This window comes from Rutilus rutilus (genome assembly GCF_951802725.1).
Source record: "Rutilus rutilus genome assembly, chromosome: 6".
Lineage (NCBI taxonomy): Eukaryota > Metazoa > Chordata > Actinopteri > Cypriniformes > Leuciscidae > Rutilus > Rutilus rutilus.
In genome coordinates this window covers 12,060,649-12,070,741 of record NC_140214.1, presented here as the reverse complement: position 1 = coordinate 12,070,741, position 10,093 = coordinate 12,060,649, and the positions used below count along the sequence as shown (strand labels likewise).

At 34.9% G+C, this 10,093-nt stretch overlaps 1 protein-coding gene across 1 annotated transcript; it reads right to left on the bottom strand.

Annotated features, from left to right (window-relative positions):
• Positions 1-337: 337 nt before the first annotated feature.
• Positions 338-8,582, bottom strand: otomp (otolith matrix protein). The gene is made up of 9 exons (XM_084410943.1): positions 8,441-8,582; positions 7,664-7,800; positions 7,323-7,425; positions 6,594-6,779; positions 6,171-6,345; positions 5,530-5,597; positions 4,903-5,087; positions 3,373-3,544; positions 338-1,746 (listed from the first exon to the last, which is right to left on the bottom strand). Exons 1-9 carry the CDS (start codon positions 8,517-8,519, stop codon positions 1,736-1,738), a joined length of 1,116 nt encoding a protein of 371 aa, XP_084267069.1. The 5' UTR covers positions 8,520-8,582; the 3' UTR covers positions 338-1,735.
• Between the last annotated feature and the right edge of the window lie 1,511 nt (positions 8,583-10,093).

The window sequence follows — 10,093 nt, the reverse complement described above, 5'->3', positions numbered from 1 at the left end:
GAGAGACAAGATAATTAAACTTGTATTCAAGATAAATAAATGATGAAACATCTACTGAAAACACAGAGAAAGACAATAATTATGTGAGCGTGTGTGCGCACAAAGTTCTGACGAACATTTTCAAGGACGTTGGCACAAAATCCTCAATTAACCTGCAATCAATTTTACAAATGTTCATTAGCGATGTTAGAATGCCATAGACAGCTCATTATGAATTCATACGAGACGCTATTGTCATTAATAATACATTAGCATTCACACACTAGAGTTGGATGAGTTCATTTGAGTCATGGAGTTGATGTTGGCTAGAATGCAAAAAAGAGAATTGCAAATGTTTGACAACATGGATTTTTATTAATAAGAGAAGGCTCTATAAATCTAAGAGTGACGTGACTATTTACACAGTAGTTCAAGTTGGTATTTTGTAACCTTGAAGGGTCAGGAAACAGCACCGTTAAAGCACCTGTGTTATGTAACAACCAACCATAAATCTGTCCACCTTTAAGAGTTTTAATGTCCTATTATGTGCTACTTTGAGTATCTTTATATGTAATAAACTTTCCTTGATATCTGCACACTGCTAGATTTAGATACACAAAGAATATGAATATTCAAGTTAAAAGTCATTATCAAGCAGTCAGAAACATATTATGCGCAAGTACGCAAACTCAGATGTGACTGAATATGGACACTGCAAAAAAAAAAAAAAAAAAAATCTTACTTTGTATTTTTGTTTTGTTTTCCAGTCCAAATATCTAAACATTGCTAAATCAAGATACTTCAAAATACATAAGATATTAAGACTTATTTTCTGGAAAAAATAAATAAAAGAAATCCAAATTAAGTGAGTTAATGCTTAAAACAATAACAAATATCTGCCAATGGGGTATGAAAAAAAAAAAACCTGTTTTCTCTTTGAATTTAGTTTATTTTACTTACCCCGTTGGCAGATTTTTGTCTTGTTTTAAGCTTAAACTCACTTAATTTTCATACATTTTTCAGAAAGCAAGACTTAACATCTTAAGTCATTTTCCTTCTCATGTATCTTGATTGAAAACATTTTCAGAAAATCACTTTTTCGCAGTGTACGTACTGAATGTTTTCTTGCAGTCAGTATTAAATTCTATAGTCTGTGCCATTAAAATAGACATGACATTATTCAGGCATATAGTTGATCTGAAATAGAAAACTTGATGTAAAAGACACTAATTCCTGCTACAGCGACACTGAATAAAACACATACTTTTAGTCTGATGCCTAAAGAAAAACAATAACATATGAAATCAAACTTGTTTAACCAAAATCATTTGTGTTCATGTACTTGCGTAGAGTATGCTTTGGCCCTGAATGCAGACCTCATGTATTTTGTGCTCAGAAAACTTTGCATCTCCGGTTGAACTGTAAAGAATGGCATGGATTAACTAACAACGGTCAAGGCAAAATACCCTTCATGGTTTGCGGTGTGTTTCCCTCTAGTTCTTTTCTGCATAGAAGTTTGGGTCTTTTTGTGCTTATTTTTGTATTTTTCACATGGCAGGAACTTTAGCTTTAGCAAAGAGGTGAAGAAAATGTGATAAAATGAAGCCATACAAAGACTGCGAGAACAGAACAGTAATAACAGTACTACAAAACACAGGCCAGAGCTGGCTGGTGTTCAGCCCATATACGAGAGTAGCACACTTTACACAGAGTGCTTTAGGGTTAGTGTGAAAGCGTTTCCTCTTTCCTCATCAGATCAACACAAACCTGTAGTGAGAGAGAGAGAGACCAGAGTTAGCTCATGTGTACAATGCAGGTCATCTTTACACATCTGCTACATGGACATCTTAAATCCTATTATGAAAAATAGGAAAAATGCTAATAAAAAAAAAATATATATATATATTATCCAAACATTAGGGGTAGGACAGTGGCATTGTTCACCATCACCAAAAAAAAATGTAAGAGTTGTAAAAATGAAATTTATTCCTGTGATGACAAAGCTTTTAATATGCTAATTTGGTGTTCAAGAAACATTTCTTATTTATATCAATGTTGAACAAAAGTTGTGCTGCTTAATATTTTTGTAAAAACCGTGATTTCAGGATTTTATTTAAATAGAAATCCTTTGTAACATTATGAATGTCTTCACTGTCACTTTTGATCAATCTGATGCATTCTTGTTAAATAAAAATCTTAATTCATACTGACCCTGATTTACACTGATTTATTTCTGTATCTGTAATGTTTTTACCTGTGTATTTTTTTCAATAAAGGCATAAGGCTTTTTAAATAGGAGAATTAATTTGAGAGAGAATCATGATGCATTGGTGAATAACATGCCTTGCAAACATGCTTTCAGAACTCAAAACCTCAGTCCAAAAGGATACTTAGATCTTCAGAAGACCTTTACATTAGTCTTAAAGTTATAGCACTAAAGAATAAAAATGGTACTGTGCCTTTAATGCTTATGTAAATGATGATTTTGATGCACCTTCACTAACATCATAAGTATTCCCGTAAAATAAATATGACACGGAAGGGCGGGAATTGATTGGATTGTTGTGGTTTGCTATGGACCCTTTACACAGACTGATAGTAAAGTGACTAGTAAAGTTTTGTCATCTCCCGTTCACTATTATAGACATTTACCCAACTATGACGACTTTCACTTCTGAGAACCCCGAAAAAGTGAAAATTGTCCATTGCTGTGATCTTATGTAAGGAAGCTTGTTCCCGCCACAGAATAAAACATTTTAAAAGATTATTGCGACTTTTTATCTCACAATTGCATGTTTACATTTCGCAAATCTGAATTTATTTCTCAGAACTGCGAGATATAAACTCGCAATTGCAAGAAATAAACTCGCAATTCTGACTTTTGTCTCGCAATTGCGAGTTTATATGTTGGAATTCTGACTTCATAACACGCAATTGCGAGTTTATATCACGCAATTCTGACTTTATAACTCGCAATTGTGATAAAAAAAAAAAAAGTCATAATTGTGAGATAAAAAGTCGCGATTACCTTTTTTATTTTTTATTCTAAGACCGAAACAAGCTTCCATACTCAATGTGAGTGACAGGTTGTCCCGCCTTCCCGCCATGTAAAAATATCATCAGTGAAGAGAAGAGATATTTTGGCGAGATATTTTGATTAAAGATTATGAGGGCACATTTGAAAAAGAAAAAAAAAGATGTAATCAAATAAATTATTGTATGATGAACACTGCAATGTTCCATAAACAATAAGAATTGTTTTGATTTCATGGTGAATTTGAGGATGAAAATAAAATTACACTATGACCACTATAAGCCCCTAATGAAACATTTACAATATTGATGTTTGCATAACACAATAACTGTCTAACAGCAGTGCTCCAATCACTGTACCTTCACACTCGAACGCCTTCAGAATAGTGGTGTAACTGGGCCCCAGCCAGGAAGTGTAGGTCCCCATAACACGCAGCAGCTTTTTGGTGGAATCGCTGAACAGCACATCAGGCTGCCCATAATTCACCGAGCTGAACAAAGAGAATCCTTCAGTGGCATTAGCAAATGCGTTCTAGAAGACAGAAACACATAAAATAAAATAAGAAAGAGAAAATGCAATCAAATGGAATTTCTGGAATACTAGTAGCAAAGCAAATAAAAGACAGGAGTGGGTGTTAGTTGAAATATGCATGTTTTGTTTCATTTTCAAATATTGGATGTTCTCGACAATCTTTGCTCATATCTTGCACTGTGGTTTTCTCAGTATATGTGTGTGCATGCGTGCTAGTCCTGCTCTGGGATTTTAGAACAGAGCTCAATGTAGTTTCATCCTCCCCTAATAACAAACTGCAATGTAAGACGGTGTCCTGTGAAAATCAATGATCACCACAGGGCTCAGGCTGGATGTATTGAATGCATAAGTCAGCCTGATGTAATCTGTGTAATACTCCAGACATTTAGAGATACCATTGTTAATATAGGTTTTGGCAGGGTTCGTTTAATCATACCGTTGACCGCTAATGTTCAGGAACAATATTTCCAATGAGATTTTCATGCTCTGTATTGTACAAAGGGTATTTCTTGTTCTTTTTTTCCTCTGTTTTTTTTTTGTGTGTGTGTTTTTTTACTGTTTTTATATTATTTAATGGATAATGTAATAAAAAGTTAATCAAACCTGTTATCTACAGACTGTGTAACTGTCTGGCAGTACAAATGTCATTATATAATACGTGGCATTTCTACTGTGTGTGTGTAGTAGTGTTATTTTTGTATCATTGAGATACTATTGTAGTTTTTATTGAATCAGTTTTTATTTTTTGTTTTCATTTTAAATTGTAGTTAAATGTTTTTAGTAATTTTGTGTTTTATCATTTTTAACCGTATTTTATCGTTTTTCTTTAAAATATGTCTATTAAGTTTTTATAATTTCTTATTTCAGTTTTAGATTTAGTTATTTCAGTACATCAAGTTAAACTAAATTAAAATGGGAAGTGTTGCCTTGCAACTAGTTTTTTTTTTTTCAAGTAACAAAAACGTTTTTTTATGGTTTCATTTTTAGTTATACTATAATATAACTATAATAACCCTGGTGTGCAGTACAAATGCGGTCCAAAAGGTTTAAGACCACTAGTTCTGATTTAATAAAATTTCTCTACATTAAAAATGATAAGCATTACAATTTTAGTCAATTGTTACACATTTGAATTGCCTAGACCTAGAAAAAGTAGGCGAAGAAGTAAAAAAAAACTACTTTTTGACTTAACTACTACTACTAAAAGTAGTGCAGAATCTTAAATACTTCTTCATTTCACACAATAATACATTTCTTTGACTTTTTTTCCAAGGCTTAAGTGCAAAAAATCCTGGATTTTCTAAGTGTTCTCAGACTTTGGGACTCCAATGTGTGACTGTGTGGCCTTCTCTCCTGACCTGCACACGTTCCAAGAACTTGTAAACGCGGCATTTGTCCTCCAAACGTACTACCACAGCATTGGTTGGCACTTCAGCCAGGTGGCAGCGCTCATGTTGGAACAGGTTAGCTTCACTCCCGTCAGGACACAAGAGCTTCAAGTCTTCCAGCTCCATGTCCAGCGCCCAGGACTCCTGGTTCTTACCTTACATGAGTAATAAGCCAAAGGTTATTTACAGACGGTGAAATTTCTAAAACAGGAGGCATGATGGTATCCAACATTTGGATTAAACTTTGAAATATAAAGTAAGAAAGCTTGCAAGTCACGCCAGATTTTTTAAAAACCAGATGCTATTAAACTAGCATCTATAATCCTTGAACTTGGCTAACAGGGTTTACTGAGACTAAACAAGGGTTTCACAGATCCCAGCAGGCACACAAAGTGATGCATTGTTATGAAATACTGCCCCCCTGTGTCTGTCAGCCAGTGAAACATGATACAGATCATGAAGTAAAGGCTACAATTGTCCTCTTTCACTTCCTTAAAAAAAATACATTTAATAAGAAACCAACTTGAAATCCTTACTGCATCTGGACATTTTTGACCTCCTGTTTAACCAGCTCTTCTTACGCTCTGCATTACTTACCCTGCATGTTGTCGAAGACTGTAGTGTGCTTAACAAAAGCAACATCCCCGAGATTCTCTGCCACACACCTGCATTTTTAAATAATATATAATAACACATAAAAATGTATACACTATTGTTCAAAAATTGATACTTTTATATAGCAAGGATGCAATAAACTAAGAGAAAATTACTTTCTGTTCATCCTTCATTTAGCAACCCAACCATTTTCAACTAATAATAAGAAAAAAGGTTTCATGAGCCCTAAATCAGCAAATTAGAATGATTTCTTAAGGATCTTGTCACACAGAAGACTGGAATAATGTCTTTCCCAGCTTTGCCTATTGCCTATTCTAAAATAGAATAGTTATTTTAAATTATTTTTTAATTAAAATATTTTTCAATTAAAAATAATATTTCACACTATTAATGTTTTTGATTAAATAATTGGAGCCTTGGTGAATTTTCTTTTCAAATACATAAAAAACTTAATGACCCAAAACTTTTGATTGGTAGTGTATTGACATACACATACTGTAGCAGTTTGTTCTCAAGAAACCATTAAGCAATCCAATACTCTGGCTTTACAAAGAATATTCATATTTTGAATAATGGTTCCACTGAGACATATGCATTCTCTCACATCTCTGATTATACAGCACCTAAGAGCTCCAGCCTCCCCGAAGTGCCGTTCCCGAGGGTTGTTGGCGCAGATGTGACGGTCGTTCTCGTCACCAATGCAGGCCTCACACAGGTTCCTTGGGTTGTTTCCTTTGGGATCATGTTCTGGGTCCTTCACTCCTGGGACACAGCTATAGCCAAAAAAATCTCCTACCGCTGTATACCACAGGGAGAAGGATATGCCTTTTTAAATTGCTGCCAAAAGTTGTAATTAAATTCTCAGTTTGCATGTGAACCAGTTTTATTCCAATTTCCAAACATAAAACATTACTTTGTGTATGTATGTGCAGCTCACGAATAGTTAAACCAGATGTTAAGTACTTAACAAAACACAAAACAACAGCTTTGTTGTTATCTACAGTATAACTATTAGTATAATGAAATAAAGCCCAGTAACATCTCACCATGGGGAAAGTTGCACTGCTCATCCACACTGATCTGTGATGTGTTGACCAGGAAGCCGATTGGGACAGTCCAGCCCACTGTAGTCCGCATCCCTGGGTGACAGGAGCTGCGCTCGTGCATCTCCAGCAATGACAGATCACTTGATGATGTCCGAGCCAGAGCAACCACGTAATAATTAATGCCATCTGTGTCAGACACAAAACATCAGTGACATCAAATGAAAACATTTTATCCAGTGTTGGAAGTAATGCATTAAATGTAACTTGAGTTATGTAATCAGATTACTTTTTTCAAGTAACTAGTAAAGTAACGCATTACAGGAAATGTACAACCAAATATCTGAGTTGCTTTTTTTCCCAATTATTGACTGACAGCCATCCTGTCCCCATGTTGAGAGAAATCGAGAGTAAGGTGCAGAGGCATTGTGTGCGCTGTGTAAACATGATGGTTACTGTACTTCTACCGTTCAGCCGTGAATTAGCAATTCCTTCAACCTGAGGCTTATTCATTTCACTTTTGCTGTGAAAGGGCCTTTACATTTTAGAACTTTTTTTTTTTGTTATTAAAAACAAAGCCCAGCCCAGATGTGAGAAAAAGTAACGCAGCAGATTACTTTCCATAAAAAGTAACTAAGTAACGGAGTTAGTTACTTTTTAGGGAGTAACGCGATATTGTAACGCATTACTTTTAAAATGTATCAGATCTTTGACTGGTGTTTAAATACTCACCCACACCATTATAGGACTCTCCCACAGCCACATCTAAGCCATAGCAAAACCCAGCCGTGTAGATCTCATCAGCATACATAGTTGAGGCATCTGCAGTGCCATTCTGTTTGAATCACAGACAAATTATCCTAAATCATTTATGGAACCATTTCCATCTAAACATGTAAAAGATTCTGTAAGATTGAATTTTCAGTTGAGAAGGTAAGAAAATCAAAAAGGAGGAGCAAAGATTTGAACAATTTTAAGGTTCAATCTGAAATCTATAAACCTTGTAATATTACAGTTGTTTTCTTGCAGTATTTCTGATTTGATTTGCTTCTTGGGAAACAATTTCCTACAACCTTAATTTGCTTCATGCAGTCAGTTGGACTTTGGCCCCTCACACACAGTAGTTGTCCGCGGATGTTCCTGGCTGTGGCATTCCCAGCTAGATCCAAACACTTCTGCTCTTCGACATCAGACACTGTGCACCATCTGACTGCAAAGAAAAAATATGAATTCAAAATGTATACTTTTCCAAATGAATGAAAACATCAAATATATTTGTTAATTGTTCACACTACCAATCAAAAGTTTACATTGTTTTTTATTCATATTTTACACATTGAAGATTAACAGTACAGTCAGTCAAAAAGTGTAGGTGTATTCAATAGTCAAAAAATTACACAAATCAAAACAATTTTATATTTTAGCCAAGCCATATCAAACCAAATCAATCTTAATCAACTTAATTAGGAGACACTTTGGATACAAACAGTATTGAATGAGTAACCATGTATGCTGGACAATTGTCTTACATTTATCCTTCTTTTCCATGAATAAATAATATATCTTTATATTAATTGATTAAAATAACTATTAATAAAATAATACATTTAAATTCATAGGTAGGCACGATTTATATTTCCTACAAAAATACTGTCAAGCATGTTTCAACGAAACATAAGTTTAAGTTTGTCCAAAAACTTTTCATAATTATTGCTATATGAAGTTCTCCAAGCAAGGTGTCTCCTGTGTTCATTCTGATCCAGTGCAGAAAGCCAATCCAAACAAGATGTTACATCCAGCCATGTCATAACAAGATCAGAAAGCTGAGAACATATAAATATAGTACTTACTAATGTTGTTTTCAGTGGACATAGAAACCAGAACAAGCAGATACAGAACCACTGCAAGGTGTCCTCCTGGATGATCCATGCTGACTATGAACAGTAACCTTCCAAATGGGCTCAGACTCACAGGGTGCTGTGGGAAGTAAAACTAAAAAAAGGAAAAAGACAGGAAAAAAGGCTTGGGGCTCATATTGCTCCCTTTTTAGGGTACCCAGAAGTCTCAGAAACCAAGAGGGGAGGGAAAACTTTCCATTAGGTCTTTGCTGAAGTTTCTCTGTTTTTTTTTTTGTTTTTTTTAGATCTAACATTGTTAGGTTATTTTCCACTTATCCGATCATGATGGGCATCTAGTGTTTCTTTCCTTAACCAATGGGACCTCATGGCATGCAAGCTCTTGCACACTTCACTGCACCTGGCACCCGGGCAGGTCAGATCATTTCTGAGGTTATAATTAAGTAAGATACAATAGCTTTTTGTGGACAGCTTCTAAAGCCCCTCAAGATTAAACCAAAGGTCCTAAACTAGCCAAGTTTGATTAGAGATATGGATGGAGGGGCAACAGGAGGTTCTTTTGTGCCACTATGCAGTTGAGGAAGCATATAGGCCACTTGATACCTTCTCTGAATCCTAATTCTCATGTCACCTTCCCCATAATCAATGCTTTATTGAAGGAGACACGAGTCAGCTAAGAGATAGGAGACAGCATTTCAGAGCCAAAAACAAACCTATAAAGGTACACATACAATGATGTCCACATGTGGCCAAAACATTACAAAATCCTTGTTAATAAATGCAAGAAAAAAAAACATATATTGAATAATAAACAAAAAAAAATTTTTTTTTTTTTATAGCAGCAAAACAGTACAATATTTTATCAGTAAAGTCAGACTTTAAAGTGTTAACTAACTTCAGAATGCTATATTCAGTAACTAGATATATCCCTCTATGTTTCATGTTGTTGCATGCCAAGGAGGGAAAAAAAGCAAAAGTGCATTTCCCACAGAGTTGCAATTGCGTTCCACACAACATCGAACCCCATGCCATAAATGCCCCAAAAATTGCATTGCTTTGATTATACATAAAAAATCTATGATATTGCGTGGAACGGAATTGCCACTTGAGGGCCGTCAGACGCCTTATCTCCCTGCCCTTTGGTGTCCCTGACTCCATATCCTTTTTTCCCCATACAGAAAATGACACGGTCATTAATCAACAAGCTATTTTAGAGCAAAAAACTGTCAGGCCACTGGCTCCTTGACTATCATGGCAAGGACATTTGCTTTCTTTAAGCAGAGAGGCTATGTGTGTCTCTTTAACAGATTGTAAATAGTAATAAAAATGATCATACACTTTTAGGTAAACTGATAGGCCTACATGGAATTGATGGGCAGTATAAACTTATAGGTGATGTAAGACCAGGCTATTCCTGGTATGTATATATATATATTGCCTTATTGCTATCCTAATGTTCGTCTTGTAAAGAAGCATCAAGATGTAAATATTGTAAAATAGATTGAATTCATCACTATAGCTCACAGACAATCAACAACGTAACTTTAATAAACAGGTATTTTTATTAATTGGAGAGAAAATTGGGCACACTATCAGTGAACACTTAAAAAAAATGTTTGTTGACGAACTAAATTTCTACCTTGAACT